The sequence below is a fragment of the Aspergillus luchuensis genome, chromosome 1 (genome assembly GCF_016861625.1).
Source record: "Aspergillus luchuensis IFO 4308 DNA, chromosome 1, nearly complete sequence".
Classification (NCBI taxonomy): Eukaryota; Fungi; Ascomycota; class Eurotiomycetes; order Eurotiales; family Aspergillaceae; genus Aspergillus; species Aspergillus luchuensis.
Window position 1 is genome coordinate 3598558 of NC_054849.1, and position 20120 is coordinate 3618677.

At 46.4% G+C, this 20120-nt stretch overlaps 8 protein-coding genes across 8 annotated transcripts; 4 read left to right on the forward strand and 4 right to left on the reverse strand.

Moving 5' to 3' along the window:
* Nucleotides 1–1090: 1090 nt before the first annotated feature.
* Nucleotides 1091–3658, forward strand: ATG7 (putative autophagy ubiquitin-activating enzyme ApgG; the record flags this gene model as incomplete). The annotated part of the gene is made up of 7 exons (XM_041683544.1): nt 1091–1293; nt 1367–1475; nt 1531–2318; nt 2378–2522; nt 2579–3046; nt 3097–3459; nt 3584–3658. The coding sequence occupies 7 exons, from the start codon at nt 1091–1093 to the stop codon at nt 3656–3658; spliced, it is 2151 nt and encodes a 716-aa protein (XP_041537968.1).
* Nucleotides 3659–3779: 121 nt separating this feature from the next.
* MRM2 (RlmE family RNA methyltransferase) lies at nt 3780–5080 on the reverse strand (the record flags this gene model as incomplete). Its single annotated transcript, XM_041683555.1, has 6 exons — nt 3780–3821; nt 3890–4051; nt 4109–4519; nt 4578–4604; nt 4675–4725; nt 4781–5080. 6 exons carry the CDS (start codon nt 5078–5080, stop codon nt 3780–3782), a joined length of 993 nt encoding a protein of 330 aa, XP_041537969.1.
* A 400-nt stretch (nt 5081–5480) lies between these two features.
* Nucleotides 5481–6648, forward strand: OST3 (OST3/OST6 family protein; the record flags this gene model as incomplete). The annotated part of the gene is made up of 4 exons (XM_041683567.1): nt 5481–5825; nt 5881–5978; nt 6034–6389; nt 6467–6648. The coding sequence occupies 4 exons, from the start codon at nt 5481–5483 to the stop codon at nt 6646–6648; spliced, it is 981 nt and encodes a 326-aa protein (XP_041537970.1).
* Nucleotides 6649–7901: 1253 nt separating this feature from the next.
* RFT1 (oligosaccharide translocation protein Rft1) lies at nt 7902–9722 on the forward strand (the record flags this gene model as incomplete). The annotated part of the gene is made up of 3 exons (XM_041683578.1): nt 7902–8665; nt 8718–9569; nt 9623–9722. The coding sequence occupies 3 exons, from the start codon at nt 7902–7904 to the stop codon at nt 9720–9722; spliced, it is 1716 nt and encodes a 571-aa protein (XP_041537971.1).
* Nucleotides 9723–9729: 7 nt separating this feature from the next.
* On the reverse strand, nt 9730–11334 carry dbp3 (RNA-dependent ATPase DBP3; the record flags this gene model as incomplete). The annotated part of the gene is made up of 3 exons (XM_041683589.1): nt 9730–9886; nt 9949–10020; nt 10076–11334. 3 exons carry the CDS (start codon nt 11332–11334, stop codon nt 9730–9732), a joined length of 1488 nt encoding a protein of 495 aa, XP_041537972.1.
* A 710-nt stretch (nt 11335–12044) lies between these two features.
* AKAW2_11253A (NAD(P)H-quinone oxidoreductase) lies at nt 12045–13220 on the reverse strand (the record flags this gene model as incomplete). The annotated part of the gene is made up of 4 exons (XM_041683600.1): nt 12045–12671; nt 12734–12825; nt 12879–13145; nt 13196–13220. The coding sequence occupies 4 exons, from the start codon at nt 13218–13220 to the stop codon at nt 12045–12047; spliced, it is 1011 nt and encodes a 336-aa protein (XP_041537973.1).
* Nucleotides 13221–14125: 905 nt separating this feature from the next.
* On the reverse strand, nt 14126–16218 carry RFA1 (replication factor A subunit protein RFA1; the record flags this gene model as incomplete). Its single annotated transcript, XM_041683611.1, has 6 exons — nt 14126–14219; nt 14274–15175; nt 15230–15767; nt 15822–15912; nt 15974–16125; nt 16175–16218. 6 exons carry the CDS (start codon nt 16216–16218, stop codon nt 14126–14128), a joined length of 1821 nt encoding a protein of 606 aa, XP_041537974.1.
* A 593-nt stretch (nt 16219–16811) lies between these two features.
* On the forward strand, nt 16812–19450 carry AKAW2_11255S (ubiquitin-specific protease UBP14; the record flags this gene model as incomplete). Its single annotated transcript, XM_041683622.1, has 6 exons — nt 16812–16845; nt 16917–16984; nt 17035–17175; nt 17246–17519; nt 17579–19259; nt 19306–19450. The coding sequence occupies 6 exons, from the start codon at nt 16812–16814 to the stop codon at nt 19448–19450; spliced, it is 2343 nt and encodes a 780-aa protein (XP_041537975.1).
* Nucleotides 19451–20120: the final 670 nt, after the last annotated feature.

Genomic DNA, 20120 nt, shown 5'->3' on the forward strand with positions numbered 1-20120 from the left:
TGCACGAGACAGCCTGCAATTTACATAAGCACGCTCTGTTTTCTAATAAACTGACATACTCGGTCTACCGAAAGGACCTTGCGTCTGACGGATGACTTACTCTATCCGAATACTGAACTCTCTGCTTAACTGACTTCAACTGCATATGTACACGGCACCTACGGGTGGGTGAATATACTATTTTTTGAATCTGCTATCTCGCTTGGCTAGCATCTGTGTTTTTACGAATGTCTTTACACCAACAGAGGAGGGTAGGCGTTCATAGTGGGAAGTTTGCGGCCTTGCGTCACAAGGCTCACATCCGCTAGTCCTCATACGGATCTTTGTAAATATGCATTTATCCTTCCACATCTTATCTGTGAGACCTCTATAATGAAAGTGAATTTGTTTATTAAAGGCCAGTGGTCAGGAACGTCCATGGGCAACTGATGACGTAGTTAGCGGAAGTCCGGGACGTCTCAATTATCGAGTAATCTCACATAAAGCGAATACTTCATATGAAGTCTACACGTGGTCACTATGATATTGTCTTGGGGAATTCTGTAGAAACCACCGCCAGAGGTGTTTTGCATGCCAATATACTTTTGATGTGAGACAGGGTTGATACCATTGAGGTTCCTGCAGCAAAATATAGTAGAACCCCTGCGTAGCGAGAACAAGTATATTACGATGTAGTAGTAAGGAACACTGTATCATGTACCTTACTACACAAGTAATAAGTTCTTGGTAGCTTTTAAGGTAGCGGAGCGCAAACTCCCAGAAATCAAATACAACAAGCCGTACCAAGGCTAGAACGTACGTATCTTAATTCCAAGGGTGGGGTAGTCAACTAAGTTACTAATGACTATACCCTGTGACTTGCCCCACCACAGATAAATAGATCACCCCCTCTTCCCCAGCAGACACACTTAAGGTCCCCTCACCCCTACAATATTTCGAGTATATAGCGAAAGCACTGTAATTTTGCGGACGCTGTTCTGAGACCGCCACACTCTTAAGATCAGTTCACGCACCGTGGAATATGGTCCTACTTACATAGCTCCTCTATTCTCGAGGAACGCAACAACGTCATACCCTACCCTAAAAGGAGATGAGCTCAACAATGCGCTACACTCCGTTCGCTTCCGATATAGAGTTCCCATTCTATACGGCTTTATCCTCACTTAAGATTAATCACGACAAGCTTGACGATGCTGCCCGTAAAGTGCTAGGTCTCTATGAGGTTCGATCTACAGACCTCCCTAATGCCTCCTGTCGAATGCAGATACATGGGAACGCCCTGACAACAGATGAGTGAGTTATGATCTACTACGGGTCTGGGTGTTTACGAACAATAATATATATTGACGAGCCGCCTGGCTACCAGGACACCGGCTGGGTTTTATCGAGCTGAAGGATTGATCAAGAATGTCAATACACTTGAGGAGTATACAAACATCGATAAGGCACATATTCTCCAGCAGTCCGCGAAAACGGTTAGGCACGCACTTTTGAATCAACCAGGATCATACTGACTTGTAGACATACTAGGTCTGGGATGCCATATGCGATGGCACTATTTATTCGTGCCCCTCTTTGCTTGCGTCATTCTTCATTTTGTCGTACGCGGATCTAAAGAAATACAAATTTCACTATTGGTTCGCATTCCCGGCACTGCACTCGAGCCCTTCCTGGGCCCTTCTTGAGAGGACCGAGGAAAATGCCAACTCCTGTCAAACTAGAGGAGCGGTGTCACCGGCTAGGGGTCTAGAAGATGCTGAATTATCAAATCTCGTGGAAACGGTCAAGACATGGAGCTACAGTGTAGAAGACCGCCAGCGAGGGTTTTTCTTGGCCAGGAGACTTCATGGTGCCAGAAATGGAACAATGTTCGAAAGCAACTCAGAAGTTACCGACGGGTTTACGGAATCAATAAATCACGATGGCCCACGGTGGAGGATTGCTCCTCTCCTAGCCTACGAGGATGGCTTTTTCAGAGGTGCGAGATTTGAAGACTGCTTCGTCTGTTTCGCTGATCCTTCAAACTATGAGGATGCACCTGGATGGATGCTGAGAAACCTTCTGGTACTTGTAAAACGACGGTGGGGACTCAATAAGATACAGGTACTGAGATACCGTGACATGCAGCCGCATCCCAGCCCCGGTCATTACAGAAGCACAGTGTTGACTCTGCAATCGGATGACATGCAAGCAGCGGCTACTGCAGAGTCGCAAAGTTCGACCAAAGACATGCCGAAGGTGACCGGCTGGGAGCGTAATCCAGCCGGTAAATTGACAGGTCGCTTCGTCGACCTCACAGAGTACTTGGATCCTAAGAGGTAGGGACACCATCTTTTTTTATTGAGACTCTTGTATCATATACTGATACAATCCTCAGACTAGCCGACCAGTCGGTCGATCTAAATCTAAAACTCATGAAATGGCGTATCAGCCCCAATCTTAACCTTGATAAGATCAAGCGCACCAAGTGCCTCCTATTGGGGGCAGGAACCCTCGGGAGCTATGTTGCGAGGAATTTGATGGTATGGAAACCGCAGGAGATCTGAGTCTATGTATCGGCATCTGACAATGAGAATAGGGTTGGGGGGTGTCTAAAATCACCTTCGTGGATAATGGGTCCGTATCGTTCTCTAACCCTGTGAGGCAACCACTTTACAATTTTGTCGATTGTATAGACGGCGGGGTGAAGAAGGCTCTTCGAGCGTCTCAGGCCCTGTTGGAGATATACCCGGGAGTCAACTCTACGGGCCATGTCCTCTCTGTTCCCATGGTTGGACATCCTGTCATTGATGCTGAAAAGTCTCGGGCGGAGTTTGATGTACTCCAGAGACTTGTTGAAGAGCATGATGCCATTTTTCTCCTAATGGATACGCGCGAAGCACGCTGGCTGCCAACTGTCATGGGGAAGGCGGCTGGCAAGATAGTTATGAATGCGGCTCTCGGGTTCGATTCGTATGTGGTCATGCGGCATGGGATTAAAGCGATTACAGAGCCATCAGCAGAACTCGGGTGCTACTTTTGCAACGATGTCGTTGCACCGATGAACGTAAGTAAAACCACTCCGGCCTATAGATCACTATGCTAAGAGTTGGAAAGTCTGTCAAAGATCAAACACTTGATCAGCAGTGCACCGTTACTCGGCCTGGTGTGGCGGCTATAGCTTCGGCTTTGCTGGTAGAGTTGCTTGTTTCCCTTCTTCAACATCCCCTGGGTGCTGCAGCACCGGCCCCGACCTCGCGCAGTGATGATCGAGGAGACCATCCACTGGGGCTCGTGCCACATCAAGTCAGGGGATTCCTTGCGACATTTGAAAATATTTCAGTCACAGGCAGAAGCTACAAACACTGCAGCGCTTGTTCAGATAACATCACCCGCGCTTATAAGGAGGACGGTTGGAGTTTCGTTCTGAGGGCTTTGAATGAGCCTGGATACGTTGAAGAACTGAGCGGTCTCAAGGAGGTTCGTTAGTCCATTATCTTCATTGCGCCTTCCTTGTTTCCTTGTTCTATGTTATGCGATCTCTAGCCACCTCCAAATTTCCCTGTCTTTTCGGATTCAAGAAATTTACTGACACTATCCCAAGGTGCATGCTACAGCAGAGGCTTCACTTGCTGATGTAGAATGGGATGAGGACTCCGAATCAGCAGAGGAGATATAATTGAGCCCGGCTTGATTCTAAGGAAGGGGGGCTGTGCATGTTAGTTTGCAAATGCCATGAAATTTCAGCACCGCATCATACCATGTTTTATCAATTGCCGCAGGATCCCTTATTCGGTGTACTATTTTCGACTGAGACCAATGAAAAAAGATTCTTTGGATTCCTGTGCAGATGTTCAGAACCCTGAAGGCCTGTTTAATGCTGTGTTTGACGAGGCGAGTGAATGCTTACATTGCGCGACGATTCCGGTTTAAGGCGATGGACTTTCCGAAATAGTTCCCTGAGCTGTTCCTCCAGGGCCTTATCTTCGGCTCCTTGGTAGAATTTGCAGACGAAATGCCCTCCAGTGCGGAGAACTTCTTGGCTGAACTGCAAAGCTGCGTGGCAAAGATCCTATCATCCATCAGCTGAGGGAAACCATCGAAGCATAGGGCAAGCTCAGCAACTTACCATACTACCTGCATGGTCTTTGAAACTAATGCCGCTTGTGTTCATCATCCTGTTATACGGATCACTTAGACTTCTTTTCCCAAACCCTGTCGTTTGGAACCAGGGAGCGGACATATCGCTTAGGACAACATCTACCGAGTATTTGCAATCCCCTTGTTTGGGATCTGTTTGCTTATCAGAGCTCGCGTTCTCCTCCGATTTGAGCTGTGTGTCATCGTAATCGGCATCCAAGATCGTACTTGGAGGGTTTGGCCTACCCCTATTGGCGTCGCGCACAAATTCTCGAACATAGGCCTGTATATTCGGGTCGAGGAAGTTGCCTTGAATCGTAGATACTCCTTTAGGGGGCTGGGCCGGGATAATGTCCACGCCGAGGACGCGGCCGTGTGGTTGCGTTCTAGCTACTGCTACCTGGTGTGGTGTTAGCCAAGGTGCAATTGGCTTAGTCTTCACTCTGCACCTAACGCACTTGGGACCAAGAGCCAGGAGCATAACCCTAAATTGGATGGATCATACTGTCAATCAACATGGCCCGAGTTGAGGCACCTTGATTGTGGCTATCATACTAAATCAACAACCGTTTGTCCGCTCTCAAATATGTGGTATTTCTCGTCTATCTATTCAAAGAAATTATCAGGATGTATAGGATGGCGGGTCATGTTGGTTAAGTACTTGAAGGAGCTTGAAAGCCGCGCGGCTTTTCAGGCCCTGCACTGCTGCTTCCCTTGTGAAACGGTCCTTGAGCTGACGGGCTTGCCATCGTTTTGAGGATGAAAATCGCTTCAGGATCTGAAAACTAAGGAGGCCAATGCCCTGTGTTGCAGGCGAACACTTAACAGATGGAACGAGTAGCATGGTTGCAACATTGGCAAAGTTGGATGGAATAAAAATGAGTGATGTGCGGAAGGATGCCGGAGCGCTCCCGCGGAAGTGGTAGATTGGGCGGGACTCGGTGTTACTGCCATTCATCATCGATAGCGGCTGGCACAGTACCACAAATCAGTGACTATTATTTAGTCAGTGAACATAGAATGTTCTAACTAGTCATCTACTGTATTGCTGAGACAAATATCTTTGATGTATAGACCTTCATCCACTCTTGTGGCATACTAAAACCATCTACAACACTACTATCGGGTAATTATGTTGTATTGGCGCCCTACTTGGTAGGAGTAAGAAGTATGGAGTACCCGCATAGTGACCCGCTCAGCGGTACGCGTTGTGGACACCTATCATCCTAGGCTTCTCGGATATGTAGTGCTCCGCTGCCTATCCATCCATGAACTGTCTACGTACATGGCCAATTTCTTCGCGGATTGCTGATCCGCCTCCTTTTCACCGCACAAACTGACGATTATATTGTCATGCCAAAATGAAGCTCTTCAACCTTCTTGTCTCTTTTCTCTGCATGGTCACTTCCGCTTCTTGCGGCGCCGCAGACACAGACAAATTTGAGAGATATCGTTCACTCTCTCGCTCCGCCCCAATCGAACTGACCGACTCGTCGTACGAAGACATAACATCTAAGCCTCGCGACTATCATGTTGCAGTGCTTTTGACAGCCGCAGATGCTCGCTATGGGTGTATCCTTTGTCGCGAGTTTCAACCTGAATGGGAGCTCATAGCACGAAGCTGGAACAAAGGTTCCAAGCCCGATGGACTTCAAATGCTCTTTGGGACCCTTGACTTTTCCGATGGAAAAGGCACCTTTCAGAAGGTATTTAGCAAAAATATGGCCTAGAAATCTAATCATCTTAGCTGACATTGAGTAGTTGATGCTCCAAACTGCGCCTGTCCTCCTGGTCTTTCCTCCTACCGTTGGCCCCTTCGCCAAGATTGATGACGCACCCCTGCGATTCGACTTCAGCGGGTAACTATACACTGAATCTTTTAGTCGATTGATTATCACTGATTTCGACCTACAGCCCGATTTCTGCTGAACAGCTATATACATGGATGAACCGTCAGCTTCCAGAGGGCCCGAAGCCGCCACTTGTTCGTCCGATCAACTACATGCGACTTGTCTCCGGCATAACCATTTTGATGGGTGCTGTGACGCTTTTCACGGTTTTGTCACCCTATGTTCTTCCCATTGTTCGCAACCGGAACTTGTGGGCTGCTTTCAGCCTGATTGCCATCCTCCTATTCACAAGTGGCCACATGTTCAATCATATTCGCAAAGTGCCATATGTTGCCGGAGACGGTAGAGGGGGTATTAGTTACTTCGCTGGTGGATTTTCAAACCAGTTCGGCATGGAAACGCAGATTGTTGCTGCCATTTGTATGTTGCCCTCAATCACATGCATACTTCTTATCTCATATGTGGATCTGATGCCAATTCGCTAATCGTGTCGTCAGATGCCGTCCTGTCTTTTGCAACAATTGCCCTGGCAATGAAGGTGCCCCGTATCGCAGACAACAAGGCACAGCAGGTAGCTGTGATCATCTGGGGTTCCGTACTTCTTGGTATGTACAGCTTCCTTCTGAGTGTGTTCAAGACGAAGAATGGAGGATACCCGTTTTTCCTTCCGCCATTCTAAAGGATTTCCGATGTATATTATCAACATGAGCTTTCCATCCGACCAGGTGTGAGCACATTTGCTGCGGGTTGGCGGTTATTCTCGGGCAGTAGCTGTGTACTACTTTTTGAACTGCTTTTCTTCGTCCAGCTCCTCCGTTATCGTGTATTTACTATATAGTACATGGCGGAACAACTCTTCTTTCAAAGGTGAACAGCTAGGAACCCTGTATTCAGCATTAATTTCCATATTAGTCGGGCCGATGTGGTGAACCTCAATGGCGAAAAGGGCAGCAAATTAGTTATCTCGAGAGTTTTATTGCTAAATTGGCATCAATCGTATGCTCTAAAGGCCGGGTCTACAGTGGGCTCATCTGCAATTCCATTGCAAGCGAGTCTGAGGTTTCAAAGGTTATCGTGACATTGCTGAGCCCAGTGTAGTAGCGGCATGCTCACACCAAACTCTGCAATTCTCACATAGAACTATTAAAGCTCAGTATGGACTGAACGTGCGATTAGACACACAAGGAACAAACTCCAATAACCTCGCACGGTGTGTCGACATGAACTAAAATAGCCGCAGCTACAGCCAACTCTCGAGGTGCTTCCTTGGATGCAGGCAGTGTGAATTTATGTAGCTAATCCTTCTTATGCAGAAAACCCAATGACCAGTAGCTCGGTGTTAAAACACGTGGGTTTTTTTTTTATTTTTCTTTTATTTTTTTTTCTTATCAACTTCGGATTGAGTACGAGGTCTGCGTGTTTGCAAGTAACTACCAGAATGTAATAATGTGACTCTTCCCGTGTGCTGAAAACCTGCACACACGTTCTTCAAAAGCATCTCAGAACACTGAGTTTCACAGCACAAAAGGTACACAATTAATCGTGAGCGTAACGCATATATTACGGTTCGTTGTATACACTTAGCCAATGTTGCCGTTGAACTGTGCCTGTGCTATAAAACCGAATTGAGGAGCTTAGACACTGGCAGATAAACGCCAGAGCACGGGAACGGGAACTACCACAAATTAGTACTCAGAAAGCACGTGGCCTTTTCGGCGGGACCCATATACTTCCTGCCAATTGCTGAGCAATATTCGGACTTCTTTCGCCGAGCTTATTCTTATTTAATCCTTTCTCCCTCTTCCGACAGGGGGTCGACCAGTGAGATTCATTTCCTCTGCTGTAAGTCCGGGCTGCAGGGCCAGCTTTACGAAAACACAGAGATCCTTAGATAAGAGAGCCTTTGATGCCCGCGGGCTTTATCCTGTCTACATGTCAGGAGTAGATGAGAATGTCAGCGCAATGCTGGCATCATCAGCATCTGGGACGACGATGATGATTATCGTTCAACTGGCCTCGAGGATTTTCACTTTCACCGCCAATCAGTTGGTTTTGAGGAGCTTACCTCCGGCCATAATGGGTGTTGCATCCCAACTGGAGCTATACTTCATCTCGATATTATTTTTCTCCAGGGAAAGTATCAGGATGGCTATACAAAGACAGCCATTGCAACTCAAGCCCCTCACCATGTATTCCCACAAGGACAGCACTGGTACATCTCCCAAAAAGAGCAATGATGTATCTGAAGCCCGAACCATAGCCTCGCAGTCAGTAGTGAACATGTCCTACTTGAGCCTTGCCTTGGGGTTCTTGTTCGCTCTGGCATTTGCTGCATCTTATGTACAGCTAGCATCGAGAGAGGTGTCAGAGTTACCCTACTACTACGCAAGCGTGATAATCACATCCATTGCATCCCTTATGGAGCTCTCCACTGAGCCCTTCTTCACTGTAGTGCAGCAATATATGCTACACAGACAACGTGCAGTGGTTGAAATGAGTGCAGCCTTTGTAAAAAGCCTTACAACCTGCCTTGCCTGTGCGTGGGCTTCCAGAGCCGGCCACAGCATTGGCGTGCTCCCATTTTCAATTGGTTATTTCTGTTATTCTTCCACTCTCATATGCGGCTATATGCTAGCCCTGTCGGGGGTTACGGACGCGCAGAAGTTTTCTATGCTTCCCACAAAGATAAAGTCAAGGTAGGCCATGGGAAAGTAAACTTACAATATCCTATCTGATAAAAATGTCCAGGGACAGATCAGAGTATTTCATGGGAAGATTCTCATGGCCGATGATAGGGCTTTCCACAAATGTGTTCTTTCAATCGGTGATAAAACATCTTCTCACCCAGGGTGATTCAATGATGCTGGCAACCATGACGAGTTTAGAAGACCAAGGCATATACGCACTAGCCTCTAATTACGGCGGTCTCCTAGCTCGCGTTTTCTTTCAGCCCATTGAAGAAAGCAGTCGAACGCTCTTTTCCTCACTGCTAAACTCTGGCGGGAGCGGACATTTACGTGTGAAAAACATCGATGCTGCTAAAACTCAGTTGACAGAAGTTCTCCATGCATATAGTCTGATGGCTATTGTGGGGTTCCCCCTTGGTCCAGTTCTGGCACCTCAATTGCTACGTCTGTTAGGCGGGCGCATCTGGGCTTCACCCAAGATCAGCAGCCTGCTTTCACTTTATTGCTACTATATACCATTTCTAGCTTTCAACGGTATAAGTGAAGCATTTGTCTCATCGGCAGCAAACTCGACAGAACTACGCAGACAAGCGGTATGGATGGGAGTGTTTTCAGCATGCTTTGCATCTGCCGCGTACTTATTCTTGAAAGTCGGCGCTCTCGGTGCCCACGGAATGGTATATGCCAATATTGTCAACATGGCAGTTCGCATCGTCTGGAGCTTTTCCTTCATTCGGAAATTCATGTCTCGACACGGAAGCGGTATGGCTATTGCCGAATTTAGCCCACGGCCGCTTACCTGTATCGCCAGTGTCACGATGTCTATAGTCCTTACCTCAAAGGGTCTATATGCTCTTGATATCTATAGCACGAGAGATGCACTGATACTTGGAGCTATGTACATTCTTATCGTGTAAGTCTCACAGTTTTATTTACATGCAAGTCACAGTCTAATGGTGTGTATAGGTCTTATCTCGAGAGAAAATCTTTGTTCATATATTACACAAAAGCCCGCGAGCTGGTGAAAAGCAAAACGTCCCGAACTCCAAAGTCCAAAGGCGAATGAGTCATCATCAGTCGTCAAAAACGATCTTGGTTGATGTCTTATTGGTGTCGACATCCTTGAAAAAAGCGCCATATGCGTCATGTTGCTTCTTCTTGACCGTTGCCCCGAATTTGAGAAGATCTTCGGGTACATCCTGGTTAGCCGCTTTTAGAACATTTATTAAACTATAACATGTTAGTCTCGGTTAAAACTTGATCGGAATGCTTCCAAGACAATGACTACTTACGCTCCGGATTGAGCTTTATCAACCTCAGTAAATAGAGTGATGGCATGGCCCTCAGCTCCAGCACGGCCAGTTCTTTGAGCCAATTAGTCGGCGAGACAAAACATACAGAACGAGGTACTTTACTAACCGGCCAATTCGATGTACGTAATCCTCAACGGTGAGGGGGAACGTAACGTTGATGACGAGCTTGACTGAAGGTATGTCGAGGCCACGAGCTGCCACATCAGTTGCGACAAGAACAGTTGAGACGCCTTTTTTGAAGGAATCCAAACTTTTGAACCGTTCTTGTTGGCCCAAATCGCCGTGTATTCCGGCAACCTTGAAGCCTTTATTCCAAAGAAGTCTCTCAACACGCACAGCCTCCTTCTTATACAAGCAGAAAACCAGAATCTTGTCCGAGCTGTGTGGGCCCTTCTGATATTTGTTCAATAACTGTACAAGCCTCTGTTCTTTTTCGTGCGGCTTCACCACTTCAACAACTTGCTTGATTCTAGTGTTTGCGCGCGGATCAGCCGAAGGCTCTCCACCAATTGTGACCGTCACAGGAGAAGTCATGAACGTTGCAGCAAGGTCCCTAACGACCGGGGGCCAGGTCGCAGTGAACATAACAGTTTGACGCTTTGACACCGGCATGGGGCGGATGATATCTTTGATGTCCTGTTCGAAACCTTTATCCAGCATGCGATCCGCTTCATCCAGAACAAGATACTTGACTTTTCCTAGATCGACTGAGCCATCATTCTGAAGATCCTTCAATCTTCCTGGTGTCGCCACGACAATAGCAGCAGTCTTCAAGGCCTGGCGTTGCTCATCTTTATTCACACCCCCGAAGATACAAGCTACCTTGATATCCACGAGTTCTGCGAACTTCGAGATCTGATCATGTATTTGCATTGCAAGTTCTCTCGTTGGGGAAATCATCACCGCTGTCGGCTTATAAGGCTTTCCCTTCTTCGCCGAGTCTTGTAAGTTTTTCAGGCAGGGCAAGCCGAAGCCGAGCGTCTTACCACTCCCGGTTTCAGCGATGCCAATTACATCACGGCCAGCAAATAGGAAAGGCCAGGTTGCTGACTGGATAGCAGTCGGGGAACTGAACGACTCAAGAGGACGGTACAGTGCACTGTTGCAGGTAGGTAGGTGAGAGAAAGAGGTAATGGGATGAAGCTTCGTTGCTCCCTCCAAGGTATCCGTGATCTTGACGGAATTTTCTTCGAGGAATTTCTCTATGACTGCTGGGGAAGGCTCTTTCAGGTCAGTGTTCTGCGTCTCAGAAGCCTGCGCACCAGCCTTGGAGTCCTCGGCCTTCTTTGTGTGCTTTTCGTTTCTTGACTTCTTTTTCGCCCTATGCTCAGTGCTACCCTTATCTTGGAGTTCACGCTTGGCCATGTTGTTTTTGTTGCTTCGAACTTTCTCAGATTCAAAAGTGGAGAATATGTGTAAGAGATTTTGTAACAGAAAGAAAGAAGAATAATCGTAAAGCAAATCGGCTGCGTCTCGAAGAAATAACAGTGAATGTTCTGAGGCGCCTTCTTTTTGCCCTTAGAATACTTTTATTTTATTTTTTTTTTATTTTCGCTATTTTCTTTTTGGGCTTGCCTGTCTGGAGCAAAACTTTGATTCGGGATAAAGTACTCCATATGGTTAAATCTCTTGCCCTAGTGCTGCTCCGTCCCGCTCCTTAATCCTAATCCAGTTAGTACCGTCTGCGCCGCGGAACAATCTAGCCTTTTGTGTCCTACATGCAGACGAGTCTACGGAGTCTTACTCCGTCGTAGTTGTAGTTGCAGCCTAGTAGTATATTGATATACTATGTAGTCTAGTATTCTTAAAAAAGAGCGCCGAATCAGGTAGGCTCAGAAAAAGCCAGCACTCGAAAAGAAAAAAATCACAGGATCAGGGCGTCTTTAAGAATCTACGAAACTTGCGGGCATCCATTGGGATACGTTCGTCACTACTTTATGCCTATACTAAACCTGCGTTCTCTACCATGGCTGCCATTCGTAGTGATCTCGTTGTTGTTTATTTGTATGTACGCTGACCATCTCCGCTTCCACCTTCAAGTCGGTGGTTGGCTTCTCAACCGGGCTAGTTTGCATTCAATTAATCGTGCAAATTAGCTTTCCCTTGGTTTGATTGCTCTCCAGCAACCTATGGGCATCAGCGATTTCTTCAAATGCGAAAACCTTCTCGATGAAGACTTTGAATGTTTGGTCGTTGAACTTGGGTAAAGCATGGTCCACCAGAAGATCACGTAGTCTCCCCTGATAATCTTCATCCCTGCTGCGAAGAGTGCTGCCTTCGAACCTCAATCTCTTCCTTAGGATTCCACTGATGTCAGTATTGGCAGGGAGGACAGAACCACTCATCTGTCCTAGTTGGACAATACGTGCATCCCGTGCGGCCACGTCAAGATTACCTTGAAAATGTGCGGCGCCCACAAAATCGACAATAATGTCGACTCCACGACCATTCGTTTCTTTCAGTATCTCGGAGGCCCAGTCTTGACTCTTGTAATTATACCCAGCAGTAGCCCCTAGTTCACGTACGCAGAAGTCAATTTTTTCTTGCGAACCCGCAGTCACATAGACAGCAGATGCTTTGTCGATCTTCGCAAGTTGGATCCCGGAAATTGATACGGATGAAGCCCCTGCATGCCAAAGAACGGACTTTCCAGCGCTGAATTCGCCAATCAGATAGAGCGCCTGGCTTGCAGTTATCCAGGTCTAAGGAGATGGTGCCATGGTTATTACACATTGGTTCCCTAGAAGTTGAAGGTCAAGCATACCTCTGGTATTCCCGCAGCCTCCTCCCATGTCAAACCCGAGGGTTTGTGTATCAACATCTTGGTCGACACGGCGATGTATTCCGCATAGGCCCCTGACAAAATGTAATGAATACTTACACACTCCATCAAGAAGAATGCCACGTACCGCCATAGGCTAGGCCAAAAACACTGTCGCCGATTTGAAAGCCATTGCTTGTATTCTCACCAAGTTCCTCTATCACCCCGGAAAATTCGACCCCCATGGTGCTAGGAGCTTGCGGAGGAAGAGGATATTTTCCTTCGCGTTGAAGCAAGTCCATCCTGTTCAGCCCGAATGCCTTGATCTTGACCAAAGCCTGGCCAGGACTAGGCTTCGGTATTGGGATCTGGTCAACGAACAAAGCATCGGCACTTCCTTTGCCCCCTTGGATACCTGGGTGTTCTTAGCATATCACGCTCGAGAGTCTGAGCAATGCAACTTACCAATGGCTCTCATGATGCCTCCCATCTTTGCTTGACACTTTTAATGGATTGACTACAAGTTTTTCTAAATCGACTTTACTCTGCCCTGTGGTTATTTGTCTCGGTTATGCAGTACGGCATCCAGCGTCATCATTTGTCATCAAATGGAGGGCAATTAGTCATAATGACAAAGTTGTAACTAGATCAACTAATAACTATGCTTGTTAACTAAATACGTGGCCAACAATTGATTAACTGCTTACTTGCAGGACAAGCTGATCTACCACTCTGATTCACCGTGATCTAAGTTGATAGCGCTCAGATATTTGTCATATGCTCTTTAGCAGTTTACTATGTATATTCGGAATCTCAAAGAGAATGTAACGGGTTTCAAAACCCCACATACTCGCGTGCTCCGGGCGTCACATGTGTGTAGATTCAGGAACCGATCATAAAGGCCTAAAGGAGGTATGGGCACACTGCTGGAGTTGGAATTATACAGCAGTAAGGAGTTTATGAACATTGATAACAGCACTATATCCGTTGAAATTGCCTATACTATCTGTGTTCATTGGACTCACCTGCTTTCATATGTACAAATCTAGAAGAATTGACGCTATCTGCCAGAAGTCACTACCGTTCGAACTCTTTGGCAAGTCTATGCGGGTGCAATTCAGCGTGGCTATTCTTGTAAGTCCAAGCGACAGCTAATGCTAGTCAAGTGTGGTATCACAGAATCAACGTTGGCTTATATTTTCTTTGTTCAGTTTGTAGCACCTTTTAAGATCCATCATCGTTTCAGGTATGCATCCTATCTTAGTGACAGCAGCCGATGTCACGCAATCCCAAAGCCACAAATTTTAAAATTTCATTAAACAGTCTTGTAAAAATAAAGATGCACAATGCTTGCAAGGGGAGTCTCAAGAAGCCTTCAGCATGCTGAAAGCATATTCAAGATACATTGTAAGATTCAATAAGATCGGCAAGGCGTGAAGCCTCCTGGGAATAATTTATCGGGTTGGCCGAGGATACCTGATACCGTATACTGGTAGAGAGAATATTAGCAGTGCCATCTGAGCCATGGAACGAATTGCCTTACCGTTGTTGTTCGCCGAAATGATCTATTTTGGCACGGCATCGGAAATTCCAGGTCCGGCAATTGGCATCCTGGAATGCGTCGCCAGCTGCTTTCTCATCCGTCTGGAACAGTTCCATTAACTGATTGGCTGACATGTCCATCATCGATTTGCCCACGTCGTCAAAGCAGCTTAGCCAAAGTTGGCCGGTATGGTCGCTAACATTAACATGCATTATGTAGCGGTAATCTGGTCGGGGGTGAGTCTTATCGCAGCGCTCACAGCGCCACTGGCCGGGATCAAGCTCGGTCACCTTCTTGTTGCATTTTTCTGAGAGACAAGCAGGATAAGCAAAGGACATGTTGTCCTGCTTTATGTAGATAACCGTTGCTTTCAGCGAAAAGTAAACCGCTTCCTCGGACATACCCAATTGCTCCTCTCTTATTTGGGCGATTGTCTTGAACTGGTCCGACTTCATCGTTGATGAGGCTGCGCCTAATAAGGAAGCATGTGAAGAAAAATTCTCGGCTCTGCCTTGTGCGTCATACCAGCCTTTGAGCTTGTGGGCTTCCTCAATGTCAGGATCAACCGCCATTGAACCCGAGCTCAGCAAACTCAGACTACGCCCGCCAAAGTCAGAGACCTTCACGCCTTTGAAAGCTATTACAGACTCGGGCAAGGCGTTGAAATTCTGAGCTGTAGTGCCCCAGATAGTTAGGCGAACAGAGAACCCGGTATTGTCAACCATGACCAGCTCGCGCTTGTTATAGGGCTTGTTCGTTGTTTTGGATGTGATCTGTGAAACCCCCATGTCCTCTTTCAGCACGCCTATCACATCGATCGTAGTATCTTTTTCTACCGATTGGAGGTCACCAATAGAAGTGAAATTGAATCGAACCTGGGGAACATCACTCTGATCCTCTGCCTGATGCGACATGGTAAGTTAAGAGTTCAATGCGAACCGAGCACTCTGACTGACCTTTTCAACCACCGTATCCCTTTCAAAAGTCAGCTCATAATCGTTGTTCAAGTTCGTGAACTGCTTTTTGGCAATTTGCACGCGGCAATTGGAGATATAGTATACACCGCCCTCCTGGAAGACGTCATACAGCATGTCGCATTGGTCGTTGAATCCAGTAGCTCGTATTTCGCCACTGTCGTCCAGTAGATTGACGCTGAAGAGCCTCCCTTCGGTATTCCTATTGTGCCAAGTCTTAATATTTGTCTTGCTCGTACAGCGTGCTTTGATCGTCCATTTGTGAGAATATGGTGAAATAGCTTCGATGGGATATATAGTAGCATGCGCTGCGGCCAAGACAGGTCGTGCTGACTGCACTCCGGTATTTGACTGGACCTGTGCGCCTGACATCTTCGATCCATAGAAACCGTTGCTGGAGATTGTAGTGGGTTGGTGCTTGTCGTCTTCATCTGTTTTGCTTTCGAGTGGTTTTGGTTCGCCAATCTTCTCGGCCACTCCCAGTCCCTCCAAGACTTCAAGGTCGAGAATAATAAGGATCCTGTCTCGTATGTAAGGTATATCATTGGTGGTGAAGACGTCAGTAGTCACTTACTTTTTGCCTTTCACGGAGTTCGCTTGGAACGACTTCAGGCGAACAAAACATCCCTTCCGTAATAGCTCACTAGACACCATGGGGTTCAATTCTGGAAGATCAAGGTTAGTAGCAGTGTCTTAGGCAAGTCATCAGGTTTATGGCACACTTACGGGTCGCAAGCATCGTCTGTACATAATTTGAAATGTCACTGAATACCGCTCGGTAGCGTTCCGGGTGGCTCTGTTGAGATGGCAATTGCTTTATCTGGACACATTGAACAATAGGCTCACGCGTTTGAGGCTTTGTATCATCGAAGATAGCGCTTAAGGGACATTAGTGAGATAATGCACAAGGAGTTCCAGGAAACTGACCTGAGTGCCCCAACGGAGACCTGAGATGCTGCTTCTGAAGACATCTGAAATAGTTTCAAGGTAACCTTGTGCCGTCCTACAGACTCAGAATCAAAGAAATACAAGCAATGTCTCGGGGAGGTGTAATTTAGAGCTTGAAATGATGAACAGCAAATGGCGGTCTTGGTGGTACTGGTACAATCCTGCTACTGCTGAAGGACATTTGCATGAACAACAAATGGAGACGCGACCCGGAGTAGTACGCGGTAGGAGCGCGTTAAGCACCCACCCCACTTTGGAATGCGAATATTACGTGTTTGATGGTCTAAGGTTAGTAGTACAGAGCAGATGTCGTAATACACCATACATCCATATGAAAACCGGTACCCCGTCACAGTACTCCGTCTACACAATACACTACGTATTTAGGTTGAAGATCTCTCCCACTTTACCCCACCTTTCTACATACCTGACAGTCAAAGCCTCGACAAAGCAAATATTGAAGAATTTCCCCTGCCGCCTTATGCTCATACAAAACTTTCATGTATGGAGAGGACGCATGCTCTCTTACTGAAAGTCATTGCATCGTGAGACTCGGACTGATTGCTGTCATTTAATAAGTTGTATCAGGCTTCTATATTAGCTTTCAGCTCTCCTCATGATGGCTTCTTGTAGCCATGTCGCGTCTGAAGGTCAGTTGCGACTATAGCCAAAGCTGAAGTACAGTGCTCATACAGGTTTCTAACCATTATCTACATCGCAGGACTGAGGGAACCAGCTACGTCGCAGGTTGTATATCGAGAGGACTGTACACAGTGTTTCGACTCAATAGTGCGTACCCATTGTTTTTCTATCAATTTGGCGCCTAACAAAAGATTCAGGACGATGAACATGGGCTTAATGTTTGTTTAACATGCTTCAATGGAGGTTGCGCTGGTGATAGAAATCATGCATTTCTCCATTATGAACGTTGCAGTCACCCTTTAGCGCTCAACATCAGAAGATCACGTAAAAAGGTTCAGGTGTGTGCCAATATCACTTGTCTGGATCATACTTTTCTGGTTGCATGTCATTGACAAGATGCAATGGCAGCGAGATGAGCCACCGCAGAAGATTTCGAAGCTTGCAATCGCAGCTGAAACTGATGAGGACCGCTATGACACGAAAACACGTGTTGTCTGTTATCCTTGCCGTCAGAGTGATCTCGACGCTTCCAGTGGTAGGCTGCCAGCTGTAATTGATGGCGTGATGAAAGCGATGACCTTCTCCAAAAGAGAGGAAGTCAAGGCCTGGGAGCAAGAGTTCATCCCCTGCGAACACACCATTAATCTCATACAGGGAGCGTCAAGACAGATTGAATCAAAGGGTGCGTTGCTCCTCTCATTTTACATTACCCTCACTATAATGCTCACAATTGCACGTCAGAGCTGGTCCAGTGTTCCATGTGTAACCTGAAAGAGAACCTCTGGCTATGTCTAGAATGCGGAAACCTTGGCTGCGGTCGCAGTCAGTTTGGCGGAGTTGGAGGAAACTCGCATGCACTTGCGCATTCTGACAAGGAGTCGCATGCTGTTGCAGTGAAGCTGGGCTCTATCACTGCAGATGGTTCGGCTGACGTGTATTGCTACAGATGCAATGAAGAAAGAACCGATCCTAACCTGGCTACCCATCTTGCCAATTGGGGCATCAATCTAGCGAGCCGTGAGAAAACAGAAAAGAGCCTTATGGAAATGCAAGTGGAGCATAATATGAGATGGGAATTTTCGATGACTTCTGAGGACGGCCATGAACTTACACCTGTGTTTGGACCAGGTTTAACTGGCTTGACTAACTTAGGAAACAGCTGTTATCTCTCAAGTGTTGTCCAATGCCTTTTCGCCTTGCCTGAGTTCCAAAAACGATATTACCATCCCAACAGCGAGCCGCCGCACACGCAGAGGCCAGCCGAGGACCTTGAAACCCAACTGCGGAAGCTGGCCGACGGCATCCTCTCTGGCAGATATTCCCGACCCGATAGCGAAGTTAGGTCTTCACCTGATTCAGCTGAAGTTCCTCATCAGAAGGGTTTAGCACCCGCTATGTTCAAACATCTCGTCGGCCGTAATCATGAAGAATTCTCGACGATGAGACAACAGGATGCGTTCGAATTTATGCTTCACCTCTTCAAGCAGATCAGCTTGTCCAAGCATCCCGAAGGGTTAGATAACCCAATCACCTCATTCGGCTTCTCTGTGCAGCAGCGTCTCCAATGTCTACGGTGCAAGAAGGTTCGTTACAGGGAGGACGCCCAGGATAACATTTCAATCCCTGTTCCCGCTCGTCGGCTCCCCGGTGCAGATGCTTCTGACTCCATAAACGAGTATGAGAGTGTCACGCTAGCAGAATGTCTGGATGTATTCACGGCCGAAGAGGTCGTTGAATTCAGCTGCCCGTCCTGCGGTTCCACGGAAGGGTTCAGTAAGAAAACTTCTTTTAAGACCCTACCGCAGAAGTTGGTTATCAATGCGCGAAGGTTCGAGCTGATCAATTGGGTACCTACAAAGCTGAATATTCCGGTAGAAGTTGATGAGAAGCCAATAGAATTTGGTACTTACCTCTCTTCCGGGCCTGATCCAAATGAGGAGCTTCTGCCTGAAATCCAGGAACCTGAAAACGTGTTTAAGCCCAATGAAATCGCGATTGAGCAGCTTGTTGCCATGGGTTTTCCGAACCCAAGGTGCGAAAAGGCGCTGTATATGACCGGCAACTCGGATGTTGAGGCTGCCATGAATTGGCTCTTTGCTCACATGGAAGACCCTGATATCGATGAGCCGCTCGATAAGATGGTTACCAGCACCTCAGGGAGCCAGCAAGACCCAGCTAAGGTTGCGCAGTTAACTGAAATGGGCATAAATTCTAGTCATGCCAGGAGGGCATTGGCAGCAACGGACGGGGATCTCAACAGGGCGATTGATTGGGTGTTCACCCATCCGGAGGATTCAATGGACCTTAGCTCAGACTCTGACATCCCTGAACCCAGTGATAAATGTCAAGGCTCTGATGCCACGCCAGCGAAATACCAATTACAGTCAATAGTGTGCCATAAAGGCTCATCCGTGCATGCTGGGTATGTATGTCTGCTACTTTGTTGGGTTTGAACTAACGGTCAACAGGCACTATGTCGCTATCGTGCGTAAAGCTGTGCCAGGAAGTAATGGTACTTCGTGGGTCATGTTCAATGATGAGAAGGTTGTTCAGGTGGATGATATACAAGAGATGAAGAAGTTCGCGTATATCTATGTATTCTCGCGGACTTGACCGATGAATTCCAAGCGGGTAGATGAAATATTGTATAGTTAGCGTAGTTCACTGAGTATGTTTGGGTCATATGTTAGTCGTTACTACGGCCGTCGTGTTTTGAAGGTCGGCGACGGATTACTATACTATATCGAATTTTCATATTCTGCTTTTAGAAAGCTATCCGTTTATTATTCGTTTCATTGGAGTATCTAAACCACACTATAGATTAGGATATATCTGTTATGTGGAACTATTCCATCTTTCAGAAAACCCCCTACGATGATTTAATAGTTATAGTTATAAAGAGAATATTGATAGAAGATGGCAATAAGATGTTATAGTATTAGCCGCCCTGTAGACCTTGCAATATTTCATATAAAATATATTAAAAACAAAAAACTTATGAATATTTGGATATAAAAGTTTGTGAGTCGGATTGATCTATAGAAGTGTTGTGTGAGCTTTATAATTTATCATATATTTTACTTTTTGAATATATCTAGATATAGATACAAGATTATTGATTAATACTGATTTATGGTGTTATATATGGATAAATAAGATACTAAATTTGTGGAAGCCGTTCAAATGGTCAATTTTGGTGCTATCTAACAAGAATTTCTAGCGTGAGGAAAGAAAGGAAGAAGCTTAAAAAATATATAATTATATAAAGATAAATAAGCTATAC